Source organism: Stylophora pistillata, chromosome 1 (genome assembly GCF_964205215.1).
Source record: "Stylophora pistillata chromosome 1, jaStyPist1.2, whole genome shotgun sequence".
Lineage (NCBI taxonomy): Eukaryota > Metazoa > Cnidaria > Anthozoa > Scleractinia > Pocilloporidae > Stylophora > Stylophora pistillata.
Window position 1 is genome coordinate 8604839 of NC_142519.1, and position 20740 is coordinate 8625578.

The following is a 20740-nucleotide window of genomic DNA, read 5'->3' on the forward strand; positions in this document are numbered from 1 at the left end:
CTCTGGGGATCCCAGAAGCCACGCGCCCGAACGTCCAATCTTGCGTCTTGTGCTCTATTAGACCCTCTGCTGAGTTGTTCTTCAGTGATGTCTTGGAGAACTGGCTCGACCTCGACATCGGTACTCACTATACTCAAAAGGTCGGCCTCGAGGTCTCTCAACTCATTATGCCGTTGGATAACAAAGCTCCCTCGTTTGCAAATCATTGCGTGGTCTACTGTGAAGTTTTCCCCACACGCACGCACTGATGGAATGTCATTGAACGGCCAATCATAGCGTAATTTAACAGCATCGCGAAACTCTCTCTTGCTGAGGTTGAAACCATGTTCTTGAAGGGGAAGAACTGTGAGCCATACAGAGGAGCCTTTTTCTTGCGCTAGCAGTCTAGAGCTCGCTTGGTCTTCCGTGAAACAATTTGTTTTAGATTATCTGCAATCTCTGAAAGTTCTTCAGCTTTTCCATGTTTGACAGCCTGACGCCCTGACTCGATGAGGGACTCGTCGGGTAGTTGATGAGTTTGAGCCATGATATGTTCGACAAGAGAAGATGTCACCTGAATAGATGAGGCATGTTCGCGTGCCGCCTCACTATACTTGTTTTTGTTATAATAAAAATGGTAATTATTATCATCACTATTATTTTTGCCATGGTTATTATTATCATCATTATCATTGTTATTCTTTTTATTTATATTATTATTATTATTATGCGTAGAAGAAGTGACTTGGAACAACATTTGACGATAAAAACTTGCGACAAAACGTTGCTTGATAACATTGTAAAATTTAAAAACGATAAAAAGCTATAGAAAGCTAAAATCGACGACGTTTCGACGTTAACATAACGTCATTTTCAAGTCAAGAAAGTATAAAAATAAGTTCTATAAATGCTAAAACCGAACAATAAGAAAATAATTTGCGAGTTAAACAAAACGTTTAGCACGTATGGAGCCCGTTTGCACGTTCAGATTAGGTTTGAATTGCTTAATATAAAGCATTTTAAACGCTAAACAATCAAATTTGCTTTGACACTTTCTGAGAATCTTATTATGACTATCATTCCAACGATCCCTCCTACCATGCGCTTCATAAAAATGTTTGCCAATTGCCGAATTTTATTGTTCGTTTTTAGTATTTATAGAACCTCTTTTTATACATTCTTTCCTTGATAATGACGTTATGTTAACGTCGAAACGTCGTCGATTTTAGCTTTCCTATTTAAATTCAGGACTCATACACAAGAGTGGGTGTGCAGCTCGAACTAGGAGCTGCTGAGAATACAAAGAACGGGAATTACAGGCCTAAGCAAATAGAAACCGCTAAACGGCTTTCTAACGAGTCTGCAACATAGACATCTTTAGCGTTTTCAGAACGCCATCTGCCGTGTCTCTTAAACAATCTGTCAGGAATACCTCCGTTAGCAGCGGAAGATAGCAGTAGAAGCTTGAAGGACACTGAGTAAATACAAGGACACGAAAGCCGGGGATGCTGGTAAGACGTTGATTTCAGGGAACCTAGAGCCCCAAGAACGCCAGCGCTTAAAACCGCAGAGATACGTTGTAGTTGTACTATCTGCTCTGGAGCCAAGAGCCACTTGGGGTAACTTGTTTGCTGAGAGACGCAAGGAAGGATCTTGAACGTGGGTAAGCTCGGCCCACATGGGACTGGATAAAACGTCTGGGAAGACAAAAACAGAAAAGGAAGGAACTGTAGTCAGAGAATTAGTTGGGGGCCCGCGGGAAAGGGATATACTAAAAAATAATGCTGCGGATAGAACCAAGTTAAAAAACGGTAGAAATAGTATGAAAACTACACAGGGCCGGGCATGCAGACAAGGATATTACAAACACAAACGGCCACTAAACGTACACAAGTACACGAAACGAGAATAACACACAGCCACCGAGGCACGCAAAAATATAAAACAGGATTACTACTAGCACCGCCACCGAGGCGTGCACAAGTCCTCGAGACTAATAAGCATAGTCAGCCACGGAGGCAATCACTAGTCACCGAGACTAGAGGTACGCGTGGCCGCCGAGGCCGACAGTAGACACTGAGACTACAAACATACTAAATTACGAGATAGAGCCGACCTACGCGAGGTCAAGAACACACCGTCACAGGGACATAAGTTACAGCAATCATGATATAATTTAATGGGACATATGACGAGGTGAAGATAAGAGGTGCAAAATTACAATGGCGTGAAAATTAAAAAATAAATAGGGGAGATAGGCGTAAGCTAACAAGCGGATAAACGAACTGCTAGTACATAAGACTTGAACTTAGACCCATCAAAAATGGATTTGGAAGAGCCCATAACAAAAATCCCTGCAACGTCAGTGAAAGTAATGATGCCCTTGACAAGGGAATGGTAGGGAGACTCGATCCCGAAGAGCATGGGCCAGAAGGGCGACGAAACCCATTGGGGTACGATGAGAGTACCCGCAGCTTTGCAATGCGCAGGATGCCTGATAACCCGAGGAATAAGGAACACTGGGGCCCGGGTACTAGCCAATTATTCTCCTCAACCCAGTCGTAGCAAAAAGCGTCGACGCCTTCACAACCAGGGTTCCAATAACGTGAAAAGAACCTAGTAAGCTTAGAATTATGGGAATTAGCAAAGCCATCAACAGAGTGTGGGCCCCAAATACCATCCAAGTGGCTGAAAAAGAAGGGAAACTCCCCCCAATCATCGCGGTCAATGAACCTGCTAATGGCATCCGCTTGCTCGTTAAGGGATCTAGGGACCCAATCTTCTTGCAAATCAATAGTGTTTCGCAGAGCTAATCTAAAGATGGACAAGGCGAGTTCGTGGAGATCCGGCCTCATACTACCATTGGAAATAATGGAAGGGATGTTTCGATTGTCCGTAAACCACTGGACAGCGCAACCAGCTAAAGATCTGAAGAAACTAGAGAGGCAAATGAAGACCGCTTGCAGCTCACGCCAGGTAGAACTGCGGCCTGCTTCTGAAGGGGCCCATGGCAAGTGGCAAATGAGGCCATCGCGCTCTTTAATGACCCCCCCCCCCCCAGCGCCTAAATCACTCGCGTCGGAGTAAACAATAGTGCGAGCAGCGGAATAGCGCTGTCCGATAGGCCTACCGTTAATAAACTTAATATTGACTTTCCAGAAAGTGAGTTCCTCTCTAACGGAGGCGAGCAAAGGAAATTTGAAATCCCAACCGGATTGAAGAGCAATAGCCATATTAAAGAATTTAGTCATAAGGTTGATGACATTTCCTACCGCCAGGTTGAAAGAATTTATTTTACCGGCAACAGCAGAAAGTTCTCTAGCGGTAGAATGACCAGTTTCCAGAATCGAGACAATGTCGGACAAAGCCCGTTTGATTTTCTTCCCTGGAACAAAAAGTAAGCCCTGAAACAGATCAATAGTGAACCCCAACCAATCAATGACTGGGGTGGGAACCCAAAGAGATTTCTCCGAATTAGGAACAAAGCCGGAGTGAGCTAAATCCTCCTTCACTTTCTCGTTCCAGACCAAGGCAGCCTGAAATGAAGAGGCCTCCCCTAACCCGTCGTCAAGATACACGACGATATGGATGCCCTGTCACCTCCAGTGGGAAACGAGAGGTCTAAATGTCTTACTAAAGATATAAGGGGCTGTAGAAAGGCCAAATGGAAGGACTCGGAAACAAAAATATCTAACCTTACCCTTGTAATACCAGGAAAACCCCAAAAAACACTGGTGAGGAGGGAAAATCTCAACATGATGATAACCACTCTTAATATCAAATGAAAACATGAAATGACCTGCATCCAAAAAATTCAAAGCGACCTTAAGGTTTTCAAACTTAACTCTCTGCTTCCACAGGTGCTTGTTAATAAGCCGCAAATCTAAGATTAACCGCTTCTTGCCTGAGGACTGCCCAGATACAGATAAAGGATTCACATTATGCGGTATCGCGTCCGTTTCAAAAATACGATCGGTGAGTAGCAATTCGGATATTGCTTCTTCGACGAAACCCGCATTGGCTAAGGCAGAAATATTGTTATCTGAGGAGCTAACCGGGAGCATAGAGTAAAACGGAATACGAAAGCCTGTATCTATAACATCTAAAACATATGGACTGGCACCAATAGATTTCCAAAACTGAATGTGGGTCTTAAGTCTACCCGCTACAATAATATTAGAGCTTAAACCCAGCTCATATTCATAGAAGTCATGATTTCAGTCTAAGCCTCTGGAGAAAGAATTAGAGACTTATCTCTGTTCGGTAAAAGCATGGAGCTTTCCGCGTCCATTAGATTCGCTTGCTGAGCTGGCTAGCTGTGGGCTGAACACCACGAAAAGGGCACTGGCTTCGAAAGTGGCCAAACTTTCCGCAGCCAAAACAGGCTCCTCGCAAGGCGGACGAGCTTCTAGGCCAGATGGTAGTGGAGGTATTCTGCGAGGCAGCGGCGGAAAATGTTGGAGTTTGGAGAAAAGGGACAGGAGAATGGAAGGCAGTAGGACTGCCGAAGGGAACGGACGAAATTGCTGGATATGGGGACCTCGGGGAAGTAGAAGCTGTTTTTCTCTGCGATTAAGTTCGACGGCGCTTCTGATATGCTCTCGCCTCGGCCTGTCTTATACGTTTGTCATCGTCGCTGTTGTCGGCAAGGTCTCTGTGCTCGTATTCATTAACCACTTCCCAACCTTCTTCGGAGGAATCGGCGATTAAGATAAGCTTATTCCTGTGTGCGAGCTTTTCTCATTAAGTTCTACAAGGGCCTTTTTAACTTGTGGTGGCGTAGATTGGAGGAATGAGGAGGCCGATTGGACGTTATCGAGGACTTGAGTATTCACCTCAAACTGCATCTAGTTTCTTTTCTTCTTAAATTTCGGCGCTGCTGAAGGGGTGGATTTGAGTCTTTTTATCGCTGATTCGTGCTCTTCAGATAATTCTCTCGGCAAGAGTACCATATAACCCCATTTATTAATTATGCATTCAGACTAGTAGACCTTGTTTTTAAAGTTTTGTCGTGAAAGACAAAGAAGTGGAATGCATAATTAATGTATGGGGTTATATGGTAGTCTTTCCATTCTCTCTTAAGGGATGCAAAACCATTGCGAAGCTCCTCCTTTAGATCGGATAAGGTTTTGGCGAGGTCAATTTCAGGATCGGACGGCATTTTAACATAAAACTAGGAAAGTTCGAGAGCTGAGATGAATACATTACAAATGCCAAACCTTAAATACACCATACAACAAAAGACTCAATTAATGCCATAGCGGCCCACCTGCTAACATACCAATAGGAAGATATTTACATTCTTTGTCACTGCCACTTACAGTTTAGTTCCGCCGAATGTAAATACATTTCTATAGCTTTAAATCGTACTTAAATTTTACGATGTTATCAAGCAACGTTTTGTCGCAAGTTTTTATCGTCAAATATTATTATTATCACCATTATTATTATCATTATTATTGTATTAAAGCACGATAAACTGGCAAATTTAATAGTTAATCAATGTATTTTGAGTATTCCAAACACCGTGGATAGTCCTTACTACAAAAAATATTAAAAGACAACTGAAACTAAATGGTCACCCTTTCGAATTTCATTTGATAGAAAATAATTTTCAGACGTCGATTTTAAAATAATATTTCTCGACATTTGAATTGGCAAAATGAGACGCTTTGATTAGGTCCCACCGAGATTTGAACTCGGATCGTTGGATTCAAAGTCCAAAGTGCTAACCATTACACCACGAGACCACCTACAAAATTTATATTTAATATATTGACAGTGTTCATTGACTGGTGGCTTTCAGAGTCTTTAAATCGCTCTATGCAAACAAGAGAGTGGGGTTATTAATACTTTGGTTGCATTAGCTGAGGTAATTTAAGCAATAGACCGCACTTTTTATCGGTTTACCGGCCAGGCGTAATAACTCGTGCGGAGTGTCTTCGGCCTCTCTGACAAAAATGTCGTGAATGTAATTTTCGGTGAAGAATTTATAGCTTTTTTTTCACCTTCATAACCTTCTGCACCAGTCTTCACATGTTTGGCTACCGTAATAGAAGAAATCTTCAGCAGACTGTTCGGAGATTTCGTCCAATTCGACTCTAGATCAACAAATTTGCTTTAAGTTTCCCCCGCTGCCACTTTGAAAACATGGCCTTTATTTAGTCATTTCAGATCACATGACTCCGAAGCTAAAGAGGTCTATTGGCCACAATAAATAGATCCTAAAGCTGGCGTTTCAAGCGTCAGCCCCTTGTCAGAGTCAGTCGGAAATTTTACGGCGTTGTTTGGTTTATATACAAAAAGATGGAGCTATGCTTTAAGTGGGAATATGGTGACATGAAAAACACAAGAATGAATAAGAGACGGACCATTCTTTTTCTGGAGGGAGGTATGAGAAATTTTCTTCTGCAAAAATGTTTTTAAACATACACGTCTCTGCAAATCTTTTTTTCAACATTTTCTTCGTGCACACAATTTTATTCTTTTTTTTTTCAGTGTTCTTTTTATTTGTGCTAAATATTATCATTGCCTTTTTGAACTATTTTACGAAGAACGTAATTAATATGATGACCAGTAACGTTGAGATTTAATTGTCGCAATAAATTCCCACTTTTCCATTTTTTCTCGAGAAGCTACGAGACGGAAGAAAAACTTGAAAAAAAAATTTTATTTCTAGAACGTTTTTTTTTTATTATTCAATGTTTTCTTTAGAATAGAGAACGGAGAAGGGAGAAAAGGAGTGGGGAACGAAGAACGTAGAACGGGAATGGGAAACGGGAATGAGGAACAGCAAATTGAATAAAAGGCTTAGCAAAATTTCATCGGACACAGTAACCTTCGACAAAGCAGCACCCATGTATCAGCAAGCGTTAGAAGCAAGTGGCTATAATCATCAATTAAAATTTGACACAACAACTAAAGACCAGAGGAGTACAGAAGGGAGAGGAAGACACCGAAATATAACTTGGTATAACCCACCTTTTAGTAAGAACGTTGCCACTAACGTGGGAAAAAAATTTTTAGGCATCATGAAAGAATCCTTTTCGCCAGGGCACTCGCTAAGAAAAAAATTTTTTAATAGGAACACTTTGAAAGTAAGCTATTCGTGCATGCCAAATTTAGAAAGAAAAATCGACGCCCACAACAAGTCCTCCCTCGCAAATAATTCTCAATCGCAAGAAAAATCATGCAATTGTAGAGACAAGCACTCTTGCCCGTTACGTGGCAATTGCCTAATTCAAAATGTGGTCTACCAGGCCACAGTTGAAAGTCCCTTGGGAACCCAAACGTACGTCGGCCTTACTGCGAACCAATTTAAAACAAGATTTAGAAATCATACGGCTTCATTTAGACATGAGAACAAAAGGAACGCAACAGAGTTGAGCAAATATATCTGGTCCCTAAAGGATGCTGAAACGGAGTTTCCCGTGACCTGGAAAATAATAGCTCGCGCCAGGCCGTACTCAAATACCACAAAGAGATGCAATCTTTGCATAGCTGAAAAATTCTTTATCATATGCAGAACAGGGGCGGGCACCCTAAACAAAAGGAACGAACTGGCGAGTGCGTGCCGGCACTCAACTAAATATTTGATAAGGCTGCTCAAACCACCTACTTAAAAATATCGTTAGTCAACTAGTGTATTATCTACCTGACGAGAGAGGACTTTTAACCCTTTCGAAACAGATCTGTAGTACCAAGTTTTAATTTTTATTTTCCTAAATAATCGTTTATATATATATATATATATATATATATATATATATATATATATATATATATTTATATTAGCCTGAATGATAAGTCATTTAACAGCCCTATTAGCAATTATAATTGAATACCCTGATCTACATCGTTTTCAGTGTGATCCTCAAGGTTCAAAATAACAGCCGGCTGCCGGCGGCAGCCGGAAATTTTTTAGCACACTTACCGGCGATTTTTCACCAAACAACTGGAATTTTATTGAAAACATTATGCTTATTGATTGTCCAACTGAAGTAAAAGTCTCTGTCTTGTTATGGTGAACATTTCATATCAGACAATAACGCAGCCAAGAAAAGTTTTAAAAGCTTTTTGGAGACGTACACGAGTATAAAGTTTCGAAATTTGAAGCCTGCTATAAGGAGTACTTTTGTTTACAGTATTTAGTTTTCTACGTATTCCTTCAAGCGTGTAGCAAGCAAGTTTGTGTAACCGCCGTTGCATCACCCTTTTACACTTGGACAAACACTGAAAAATTGAGCCGTTCACTCGCTTTGTAATTAAAAGGGAATTATCGCAACCAAACATGTTGATCAAAATAAGTGTTCTAATACTTAATTATTTCAGTAATTTAATAATGTTGAGTGTTGAAGAAATGTGCTGACTGATCATTTATTATTGGCAGCTGGGAAAAAAATGAACCTTGACAAGAGCCCACAAATTCTCAGTAAAAGCTGAAAAATTCTTTTGAACCCTGATCACTGCGGCGTTCCTTTTTCGGGCAACTGGTAGAAGGGAGAGAGAGAAGAGATAGTTGTTTGCCTGTAGTCCAGAATTTGGCATTTTATCTGATTTGTTGTAAAACGTTGACAGATTATGCAGAGACGTTTCAACTTGCTATTTTCCTTCACTAGAAAGTGAAACATGTACATTGCTCATTTTAAAGATTCACCATTTTAAAGGTTCTCGTTTTTAAAGATTCCTTAATTTCAAGAGTCCCCATTCTCCCTTCCCACTCCTCCGTTCCCCGTTCCTTTCTTCAATGATAGCCATTTGTTCACTTCTTCTTTTTTTTTTTCTTTTCTTTTTTTTTTATTATTATCATTTTTTATTTTTTATTTTCATTTTTATTATCATTATCAAAGATTATTACTCAGTTTAAAGAGGCAGTATTTAATTCTGAAAGTTCAAGAATAACACCTACGGCAAAAAACCAACCTTTTTGGCGGCTGCTTTAAACTGTTTACTCATTAACATATGCTTCAAAAGTACAGTGAGATTTTTTTCTGCAGCGTTCATATTACAACTACTCGAGAGAGGAGTAAATTTATAAAACTCTTGCTTATGCTGATTTTTGACCATACTTTCTTTCAAAATTTGTTTGTTTCGAAATAAAACATCTGTCAATGCAAATAGAATTTTAATCTTGCCACCCGCAGATACCTGGCGACATCAATAAAAAGACAAAATTGTAGAGTTAACTTGCCTCTTTAGAGATTGTGAAAGGTATAATTACTCTTATTTTCTACTTTTCTTTTTTAAAAAATTATTTAGGAAGTTTTACAAAGCATCTGTGACCTATAGGAGCTCGTCCGTGCGAGTTTATTAACAAGAGGGACGTGGTTGATTATACCATGGGTAGGGGGGCAAGCCTCCTTTTAATTGCCTCTAATAGACACTTGTCTGTTTTTGTAGCACCCACAATGTAAAGATGAAGCCATTAAATAATGAGCGTAATTTTTTCAAAATTAAGCCTACTTATACTTCGCTTTTCAATAAACATTTGTCTCGTTTGTTTGTTTTTTTTTTTGTTTTTTTTTGTTTTGTTTTTTTTCATGTTTCTAGAAGCCTTCGTAAGAAATTTAAATTTTTTTTCCTTCCCGGAACAAACACTCAACATTTTCTTTTTTCCCGCTTACCAATGTAGAAAATCAAACTTTCTGGTGGTTATTCCCTATATGAAAAACATTGCCTTAAATTAAATACCACTTGCGAACCCTAGAGGACTACAAATTACTTTCAAATGCCACGGTTTGGCGCTATAATGGTTCTGCATTGATAATGTCCATCATTTTGGAGAGTCGCCATCTGTTCAATAATGAATTCAAATCTATAATCAACTTTGGAAATAATAGTCTGCCCTGCGTCGTATCAATTTCATTTTACTCTAGTTTTTCTCACGAAACTATTTACTTGTAAAAAAGACTGCCTCAGGGCATTCGGAAACTCCTCATCGTTTCCTCCCATTTTTCGAATCTAAGCCGCCTGATATGAACACCACAAGCCCGCAAAATTCTACTTTGGTTCAGGACTGTTCTGGTGCACTAAAAAATGCCGAAATAGTGATTTTGTCAGCGATGAACAGCGTGTTGGCGCTACTTTCCGTTGTCGGAAATGCACTCATTTTAGCGGCCATTTACAGAGTTGAAAGCCAGAGGACTCCTTCCAATGCCTTCGTTGCTTCCATGGGGGTCGCAGACTTCTCAGTGGGTCTGTTTATGAACCCTCTGTGGGTTGCAAAGAGTGTGTTGAATATCTGGAAAAGTGACAACCAGCTTTCGACTGCCATTGAGGTCCTGACCATGCAGACGATCGTAGCCACTACCTTCAGCTTATGCGCAGTAAGTGTGGATCGCTACATAGCGGTGACTAAAATGCGTTACAATGAAATTATGAATTGGAAACGCATCCGAAGCACAATAACTTTCATCTGGATATTTTCCTTGTTGTTTGCGTGCTTGCGTCTCTTCATTACAGATCCCCTTCAGCTACCAAAGTTATGGCTGGCCGCGACAGTGATCACTGTCATAGCACCTTTAACGATCATCTCAATCTGTTATTATCACATCTTCAAAGCAGCAGGCTTTCAAATGCGAAAAATTTCAGCCTCCGTAGGGACTCGAATTAGTGCCGATCAAGCTATCACGCAGCTTAAACACCGTAAGGCCGCTCTAACTATTGGAATTGTTGTTGGTGTTTTCACAATTTGTTGGACCCCAAGTCTGGTGATCTCGCTCATTCAGTTCTTTACTACCAATAATTGCCAGAAATTAATAATAAATGGCTATTGGTTTTGGGGAGCCCTGGCAGAATTCGGCAACTCGGCTTTTAACCCTTTCATATATTGCATCAGAAGTAGGGACTTCAGGAAGGCTGTAAAGAAGGCGATAGGTGAATGTGTATATTGATTATAGCTTTTACCTCGGTGAAACCTATAATTAACATTTAAAAAACCAGACAAGTTCGCAGTTTTAAACCAGGCTGTCGCGTAAAAAACAATTTGCATGAAAAATGTGTCACTTAGAGGTTTTAAATCGAAGTTTTAATGATTTTTCGTCTTCACCCCGTAACGTATCAAAACCTCCCTTGATATCACCAATGCTGACGAACGAAATTCGCGCAAAGAGCCTCGCTAAGATCAATTCGAACTAGTTGTTAAAAGCTCTGGTGAAAGACGTTCATTGGGAAAAAATACCTTATATTAAGTAAAATTGAACGGAAAATAGATTAGCATATATATAGTGACTATTTGAAACTCCAAACAAAGTCCGTAATATATAAATTTCAAAAGCTAGTTTGGTTTTCTATGCCAACATGACAAATTATTTATTCGGCATTTTGTGAAAAAGTTTCTTATTATGTTTATTGCTTGCTGATTAGGTAAGGTGTTTATCGTAATAATTTCAGTTCGTCTCCCCTCAGATGTGCCCCAATATGCAAGCCAAGGTGTTCTTAATATATAACAATTTTTTTGCATAATGTAAGTGTCATTAATTGACCCCGGAACTTTTGAAACAAAAAAACAAAACAAAACAAAAAAAAAAAGAAAACTAGCAAACATCATGCAACAAAACATCCTTTCCCGTATTTGCAGTTCTACTTCTCAATAAAACATATGTTTCGTTGTAATTTGGATATATCAACAAAGTTGAAATGGTAAATTGGCCACTGTAACGATTACAAAAGCTGACGTTTCGAGCGTTAGCCCTTCGTCGGAGCGAATAGAGGAATTGTGGGTTGTGTGTGCTTTTAAAGGCAGAAAATGGAGCTACGTTATTGGTGGGAGCATGGCAACGAGAAAAACAAGAATAAATTAGTGGAATGAAAAGCGTTCGTTGATCCCTGTGGGATTTAGACTGCCGGTTTGAAAGATGAGCTTTTGTTCAAGATTTTTACGGCTTTCCGTGCTACCTGAGTGTAAGGAAAGACCGCAGATTGCCATATGTTGCTTAGAATGATTAGGTAAATTAAAATGTCTAGCGACTGGTTTCGATGTGTCCTTGTCATTCCTTTCCACGTCTCGAAGGTGTTCTCTGAATCGGTCACCTTGTCTTCTGCCTGTTTCGCCGATGTATATCTTTTTGCAATTAGTGCAAGTTATGCAATAGATTACATTGGCGGAAGTGCACGTGAAGTGACCGGTGATCTTAATGGATCGTTTAGGTCCCGATATTTTATCAGTGTTGTGAATGAAAGGACACGTTTTGCATCGTGCACGAGCGCATTTAAAAGTGCCTGGTTGGTCATTAGTCTGAAAAGAACTTCTGACCAAAAAATTGCCTATGTTTTTGTCGCGTTTAAATGAAATGAGCGGAGGCTGCGAAAGCACTATCTATCTATCCGACGCAGCCCCAAACAGTTTCTTTCGAAACTATCAGCCTTTATTCATATGTTTCGTTGGTCGGAAACGCACCTGTTACTTTAGCAGAAGATAAATTGTTTCGTAGTCTATGTGACAAGTTAAGATAACCGATATATCTTATGCATGCAAAAAGCGAAAGTAACCAGCGCTGAAGGCATCGAGTTTGGCCTCAGGCTAATGAGGAAGAAAATTAAAAGACGTCAAGAACCAACTGCGTCAACGAAAGTTAGCTGAGTTTCATCACTGTTTAAATTGGATACCTAATTTGGAGTGACTGTAAAAGACCATTAGACCCTTCCATTTAAGTGATAAAGATGTTGTGCACGGGTGTAATCTTTCTTAAAAGCTTCTTACAGCAGTAATAGAGATATTTTTAGCTTGGTTCTATGATGTTTATCACGGAAGGGCTTGCTCAAACGCGATTCTACAGTAAAAATTGTATCAAATTATATACCAAACGGAACCTCGCAGGTGTCCGCTTAATACACATTCTGGTATATAATGAAATGAGAAGCCATTTTGTCAGTCTGTCATTACCGCCTACTACTTCAACTTTGCTTTTTTTAGCTTACTTTCTCCTTAAAAAAAAAACTCCGTTACAGCGGGTTACTATAACAAGCTGAGCATGCCTTGGATAGCTCGCAAAGTATTTCATCGAGAGGTCTGTATTACGCTCTATGACTCCATGATACTTCCGATGTTCGACTATTGCTGTGTAGTATGGGATGGCTGTGGTAAAACAAAAAGGGAACTGCCTGGACAAGTCACAAACGCGAGCGAGCAGCTTGTGTTATTGAAAACTTAAAATAGAAAATACGGTACTTTTAGCTGGCCCTCCTTAAAAAATTGTAAGAAATATCATACTTACTGACAAGTTCTTAAATGCCTTCAAGGTCTTAAGCCCGCTTATCTATCTATCTCATGGAATACTTTACCCAGTAGGATAGGAAACAAAGTAAATTCTCCGGGAAACCTCTCAGAATTTATTTTTGATTAGTATAGTATAGCTAAGTAATGAAATTTTTCAGCTTCTTATATATTGTAGATTTCTTTTAATTTTGTATTTTGTATATTGAGTTAGATATTATATTTTTTATGTAATTTTTCACCTAGATATTTATATAGCCAACAAATGATTTGTTCAATTTACAATGTTTATACAGGCCCCCTCCTTAAATCAGCTTTAAGCTGAACTTAGACGCGGCTTGTTTAAAAATTTAAATGAAATTTCGTTGCAAGTATGGCTGCAGTTATAGGAGGTAGGTTTCGCTTGATATTGTTTGTGGTTCGCCCCGCCTAGTAATACATCGGACTCAGTTAAATATAAGCTGTGCATCATTATAGGTCTTATAGAGATGACATGAGCTGTGCGCGATTTTAAATCTTTCAAATTTTCTTAAGGTTATAGTTAGATCTTCAAAAGAGAATGTGATCTCTTGCCGGATCCTCATTCGATTCTCGTTTTGGATACGAAATGACGTCTGCCAAAAAAATCGAGTTGGCTGTATTGAGGTCATTCTTAGGGTAAATATGGAAAATACGGCCATTTTCGTCACAAGAGCCACTCGTTTTCACGTACTATTTCAACCAAGAAACAAGAACATTGGGATTGAGAACGTAACGATACGAAATATGGACTTGGGCCACTGTTCGCTCAATGAAGATTCACGGTACTTGTAAAAACCCCATAACTGGTCTTTGATCCTTGTGGATTTAATTTAAGCAAATGCACCACGACCTCATCCCCTCCCAGCTAAAATTATCTTAATTGTCTACAATTTCAATTTTGGCCAAGGCGTCGGCTTGTGGTAAGGAATGTGTCCCGTGTTGTTTTCAGTGCTCTATTTTGCTCGTCATTCCTGTTATATTGTTCATTTTCATCAGTTTGCTCTCCTTGGTGGGGAGGGATGAATTGTATGAGCGTTCAGCCTCTTGAATTCAACATATGATGGTCCACAACACAGCGCTTAAACGACTCCTCTTTCCATCAGCCCTGTCATTATATCATTGCTTGAATCTTTCAAGTGTTCCATGCTCAGCGTTCTTTGAAATTAAGAACAAAAACACAGGGATTACTAATTCAGCGGTAGAAATGAAATAGGTAGAATTTAGGGGCCGACCATTTAACTTTTGAGTGGGGAGTGGGTGATTTTGAAAAAAATAATTTCCTGCAAGCGCTTGTTGGAAGAAAAAAAATGCATGCAGCCCAAATATAACAGAAAAAATGTACCAAACAATCGGAAAAAAATATCCTGCACAGCAGATTGCTAGAAAAAAAATCTCTTGATGACCAGAAATCACCCATCCCCCTCCCCTCAAAAGTTAAATGGTCGGCCCCTTAGTCAGTTGAAATTAGAAACATGCTGAGACGTGCTGAGTTATTTTTGTGTTCTTTCACCGTTTGTTTTTTTTATATCATTTACGGCAACACCTATGACAGGTGTACAAACACGACAGCAGTATGTTTCGAAATCCTTTCCGAATATCCTTGTTGAATGCCACGTACAAAGATGGGTTGATTTCAGATGTTGCGTGGCTAAGGATGAAGCCAACAGAACCGATGCTAAATCCCCCTTGAGCAATTCCGCAGAGGTATTCATGAACTTGAAAAAAAATAAAGGAAAAATGCACTGTGTAATGGAAGCCGCCAACACAATGCGAAGACCACAACCACAATAATAAGCATTTTGAGAACGTTTTTTCTTTGCGTCTAGCTCTCTAGCTCTGTTTGAGCGACGGGCCATGAGTACTGGCCGGATCCATCAGTACCTTGTAAACAACGCAAGAGACACACAGATGATCAGCAGTGGGAAAGAGTAGAGAAACACAAACATAATTACTGTGTACACCTTTGCAGCAGTGTCCTGGTCAAACAAAGGCGACCAATCTTCGTAACAGTAGATAACTCCGTTTAGTATATACTAAAACAGTGGATAGCGTTCAGGCGCGCTCTGATTGGCTAGTCAAACTCCGAATATCCTTTGCTATTTACCTCCGAGCAACTCGGGAAAAAATGGCCTCCCGGTTTGCATTCGTGACAAGCGAAGAAATCACTCAAATTAACAAATTAACGTATATTATCTCACTGTTTTAGCATATACTAAAACAACTATTCACGCCAGTGTCGGTGGTTAGCGGTGGATATTTACCTCGCTGCTTTGCGGCTGGGTAAATATCCACCACTAACCACATCCACTTCGGTGAATAGTTGTTAATTATTTCGCTGACGCTCATGGCGTACAGTAGAGGAGATACAGAGAGAAACGAGGCCAGCCAGATGGCAACAATCATGAACTTCGCGATCTCGAAGGTCACATTCTTCCTGAGAGAAAATGTAACAAGGCAAAACCGCTCGAATGCAATGGCTGTCAGCGTTAAAATGGAGCAGGAAACTGTTGAATCAGAAATAAAACTTGCGGTTTTGCAGACGATGATTCCCTGTATACCCGGCCGTCAAACCAGTGATACCTTCCTGTTATATGCCTGGCTAATCTTCCCGGCATGTTGCAAAAGGTCACCAGTATATCCGCGGCGGCTAAGTTTATGATCAGGCGATAAGTAATAGTATGGAGTCGATTATTCCTTTTTACCGTACTGATAAGCATAGTGAACCCCACAAGAGACGCCAAGATGACTTCTGTATAGCCAACGGTATAGACCACTTTCTCCGCCAAACCGTCCATCTCGGTTTTACACGAATCTCCTGACAAGTTCTTTGGGATGTTGATGGTGAGATTTACAGTATTGTTTATTTCCATGATATCTGCGAACCATTGATCAAAAGGTGTGATCCAGCTGAACCAATAACCGATAATGCTACTGATAAGCAAGCGTTCGGTGGTGCGTCAACTGGATGTAACAATTGCAACAATACAGTCGAACGAAAGTTAGTCAGGTGTTATCATTTTTAAGTCGCCTGTTGTCCATTTAAACTCAAAGGGTATCAAAGGCATAAATACCTGTTTCTTTTGGTGACCTTCCCTGGTATCATTTATCGACGCATCCTGTGAGTCTGGGCTAAAACATTCGGAGCTTGCTTTCTTTCCAGATAATTATACTGATGTAATGAAAAGAACAGGAAAGCAGCAAAATAGGCCCAAATATCGCAAAATTTTTAATAGCTTTAAGTTCATTGTTTGAAAAACGCTTATATTGGTCAAGAATGTGCCACATGGGCTGGAGCCAATTAGCACCAAACACGAGGTTATGGTTTCAAAAGCCTCAGTGAAATCTCTCTCGTCTGCGGTTTCTAGGTTAAAACACAATTTATATCGTAACCAATGTCCTTACCTTCACGAAAATTTATCTATTTAAGAGGATTTTGTTTAATCTTCCAGCAAAAGTTTTAGAGTTTCCAGTGAACATTACTATTTTTCAATCAAGTCTCCTTTTTATATTTTAATTATGAGTCAAGTATTTCTTTCAATTACGAGTGTACTGTTCAAGTGCCGAACTTAGGCGCGAATCTGGATTTTAATTTCATTTAGGCCAACAGCAGTTCTCTTTGATAATTTATTCATCCAAACTTCTCTGCTCAAGACACCTTTCTTACATTATCGCCAGACTTTTAACAATTAATTCTCTGTCTTTATTTTGGGCAGAGAAAAATTTTACCGAATCTCGTCAGTAAGGCGGAATTTTCTTCGGTATTATTGGGATTCATAGGAATCTCATAGTAAGTATTATTGATTAAAAGTAAAAGTAATAATTATCCGCAACATTGAGTATTTAGCCAACCTTATTTTCTGTGGACATTCTATACCAAATGAAATGATAAAAAATTTGAAGACAAGCGAGTTTTTTTTTTTTTTTCGGAAAAAAGTCGGTTCAATTCATGGTGAAAGATTATTCCCACAAATTCTTCGTTGATTACTCCTCTAACCGAGTGCTTCTTTTTTCATTCATCTATTTATCTTTATTCAATTATGGATTTATCTTACTTTATTTCTCAGCTATTTCGTCAGACGATATTAAATTCCAGTTACCACATTCAACGTTTTGTGGTAAAAGCACTAATTATTTTCATGCAGAGAATTTATAAAGGGAACGGTGCATGATAAAACATTTATTCAATTCAAGTTGTAATTCAAGTTCGTTATTACAATTTGTATGTCTCTAAGTCGCGACAAATTGTTTTTCAGTGCCGATCAGGATGCGTTTTCCCGCTTAGAATTTCATTGGCTCCTTTGGGCCCCTTATGACATATTCCTTTAGTTCAGGAGCCCATTTCAAATGCCCTTTGTTTATGTCTCGGTGTTTTCGCAGACAAGAGGGTCTTAATGGGGTTAACCGATAGGCGTAAAATGGCCAAAAATTTAGTCGATAGCCGTAAAAATTGAAAAATTTTAACCGTTAGCCGTAAATGGGATCAAAAGAGGTAACCGTAAAAAAAATTGTTCTCTAAATTTCTTAATTTTAAGGAAGTTGTTAGACTTACTTATGACCTGTTTCATTTCTTATTTTGCTGACTTTGACTCCGTACATGTCGTACATGTGGTTCATACGTTTATAGGCCAAGCTCGTTTCAAGGACCCCGGTAGTCTCCCTTGACCTCACTTGGCCTGCGTTTTGTAGGACAAGTTGACAGCTTTTTGTTTTAAGATCTCCAATTTCTTCACCCAGTGTGCATGTGAGTTGAACGATGTCGGTATTGAAAGCTGTTGTTAGTTTTTATCGAACGGGTGAGGAAAGGCCAAGCGAAAGATACAGGCAAGACTCAAAGTCCAAGAAGAGCATCGGACACTTTCAGCGTTCAAGAAAAACGTTATTGACTTTTTTGGTCTTAACGAGCAAGCCAGGAAGTTCGGTCTTGGGCAATTTGACCTTAAACTTTACCGCCTCGCCAAAATCAGCGGCAAGATAGAAAATTATTCTTTATCGACCCAGCAGCAGCTGGATCTGGAACTACCCCTGTTGCTTGAGTCAAATAGTGAAAGCGAGCTGAACAGTAAGTACTCTTAAAGTTATGAATTTTGTACGTGACTACTAGGATGCCGCGTGGCAAGAAATTTTTGGGGGTCTTCTATCTTGCGGATTGCAGAAACTAAATTAGCTCCTCACATGTTTGGGGAGCTAATTGTTTCGATAGCGAAAGACTGGTTTTCTTACTGAGGATTAATATTTGTTATTTTCAGGAGATCGCGAGCTTGAAATACCTGAGTAAAGCAACTAGCAGAGATGTCACTGTTTTCAAAACGCGTACTGTTGATCACTAAGGCATGGGTCGCACTTGGCAAAGTTTGGTGTGAATGTGGTCACTTTGGTGTAAAAATCTGTCATCGGGGCACATTGCCTAATGTGACCCTAACTTTTCCAGTTCGCAAAAACTTTGAAAACCGGCCAAAACATCAAAGACGCCGTAGTGCTTGGGTGGGGCAGGTAGATTTCGGAAAACTCGGGCTAAACAATAGCTATCACAATTCTATGCGTAAAATAATATTAGAAGTGGTATGATTTATCAAATATTAAATTTTTTCAAAAGAATAACTCATTTAAGCCTGAGATGACCATAACACCTTTATTTCGCTTTAAAGATTAAAAAAACAAAGGTTTATTAATATTTAACCTTTTGGAACCAAAGAAATTAATTTTAAACTTTTTTGTTAACCGTAACTGTAAAAAATTAACCGATAGCCGTAAAAGAGTCAAAATTTTAGCCGATAACCGTAAAAGCCAGCACCCCATTGAGACCCTCAGACAAGTCTACATTTTTGTTTAGGTCACGGCGTTTTCACAGACTAGTCTACTTTTAGTTTGAATTTAAGGCGAAATGGGATTCCCTACGGAAGCCTAGGCCTAGACACAAATATCCCGAAAAATGCTCTAAAAATCTATCTGGAAATTCTCAATTTTTTCCCTAAATATCTCTCCAAAAATCTCTAAATATCCCAAAAAGTTCTTAAAAATCCCTAAATATCCCAAAATTTTCTAAAAATCAAAATCTCTATTTTTCTCACAATTATTTTTTAATGAAACCTTAGCTCTCCCTTGAAAAGAAAGCGGTAAACACACTTTGTACGCTATATAGCACTTTTATAAACAAAAGGCACTCAAATGAATCAGTGTTCCATGCCAGGAGTGCAAAACTGCTAGCTTGTGTGTAAATTTAATCTAATTTAATTTATTAGATTCGCCGACAGGCAGGGACACCGCAACAGCTTGCGCCAATTACTGCGGGCCCAGTAAACCCACCCACTGATCCCACCCCAGGGGAGGACATCCACCACACAGTAATCTCGTGCGTGAGAAATTAACGTCTCCTACCCCTAACCCTGCAGGAGACGGGGCCTACGTTTATTCGTCCTTATCCTTATCCTTATTTAAAAGCTTGAAAACTGAGACAGCATTCACACTCAAGAAAGTGTAGTGCTTATATCACGTCCTTGACAAAATTTTCATTTCATAGGAATTTTAAATAAAATGGCAAAGAATATAGAACAATTTTTGTTCCAAATCATCTAAAATCCCCCAAAATCCCATTTTTTCTAAAAATCCCCAAAATTTCTAAAGATCTCCTGATCCTCTAAAATTCCTAAAAAAAAAATCCGGCTTTTTGTGTCTAGGGGTTCGGGGGCCCTTCGACCAATCACGATTAGCGCGTACTTAATTTATTACTTGACTCGTGACTATGTGGGCTCGAGCAGCCTATTTCCCGGGAAATGATAATCTAAAAATGAACGGTTCTGTGAAAATGCCGTGACATAGGCTCAGTAGGGGACTTGAACGCTCCAAGTTATAGGCTCCTGTTTATTCTGATTGTTTTTTTTTTTTTATTACTTTGGTTTTGGTTTCGGGACGCTCAACTCCAGTACGCTTTAACTTAAGGAGGATTTGCATCCCTTTCAGAGGAGAATAAAGGCAAACCCCTTTCGCTTTCAAGATGTATGTTTTAATGTATTTTTGTCTTTTTTCTCTATATTGATGACTCACTAATATGACTGAAGATGACGCCGTTTATTTTCTGCATGCGTGCTTGCGAATTGGCTCAACTCAAATAATAATAATAAGACCATGATAATAAAATAAATAAAATAAATAAATAATAAAATAAATAATAATAAATAAGACCATGATTCGTCAAACAGCCCCAAACAGTTTCTTTCGAAACTATCAGCCTTTATTCATGATTCAGCCTTTATTCATGATTCATGATTCATGATTCATGATTCATGATTCATGATTCATGATTTATGATTCATGATTCATGAATCAGCCTTTATTCATGATTCGTCAAGGTTTGAAATCTTTTAAGAGTAAAGAGACGATAAAATGACACACCAGGGATTTTGCAAAATATTGTAAGCCCCTGTTTACTTGTTTGTGTTTTTGCTTGCTTTCTTCTTTTACCCATTCCCAGTGTTTCAGCCAGAAAATTTTACCTGAGGGCCAAAGTGGCCCTTAAAAACCTTTTTTAGG

The 20740-nt window shown here is 39.2% G+C and overlaps 1 protein-coding gene, 1 non-coding gene and 3 pseudogenes across 2 annotated transcripts; 1 reads left to right on the forward strand and 4 right to left on the reverse strand.

Annotated features, from left to right (window-relative positions):
• Positions 1-421: 421 nt before the first annotated feature.
• LOC148741130 (uncharacterized) lies at positions 422-4193 on the reverse strand (annotated as a pseudogene).
• A 1464-nt stretch (positions 4194-5657) lies between these two features.
• Positions 5658-5729, reverse strand: Trnaq-uug (transfer RNA glutamine (anticodon UUG)). Its single transcript has one exon. It is a non-coding gene; the product is annotated as a tRNA-Gln (tRNA).
• Positions 5730-9666: 3937 nt separating this feature from the next.
• On the forward strand, positions 9667-11442 carry LOC111346857 (beta-1 adrenergic receptor-like). The gene has a single exon (XM_022954117.2). The coding sequence runs from the start codon at positions 9954-9956 to the stop codon at positions 10869-10871; it is 918 nt and encodes a 305-aa protein (XP_022809852.1). The 5' UTR covers positions 9667-9953; the 3' UTR covers positions 10872-11442.
• A 3298-nt stretch (positions 11443-14740) lies between these two features.
• Positions 14741-15240, reverse strand: LOC148741132 (galanin receptor type 2-like; annotated as a pseudogene).
• Positions 15229-17978, reverse strand: LOC148741133 (neuropeptide FF receptor 1-like; annotated as a pseudogene).
• Positions 17979-20740: the final 2762 nt, after the last annotated feature.

Excerpts from the sequence above, each read along its gene's own strand:
- LOC111346857 (XM_022954117.2), top strand. The coding sequence starts at position 9,954 with ATGAACACCACAAGCCCGCAAAATTCTACTTTGGTTCAGGACTGTTCT.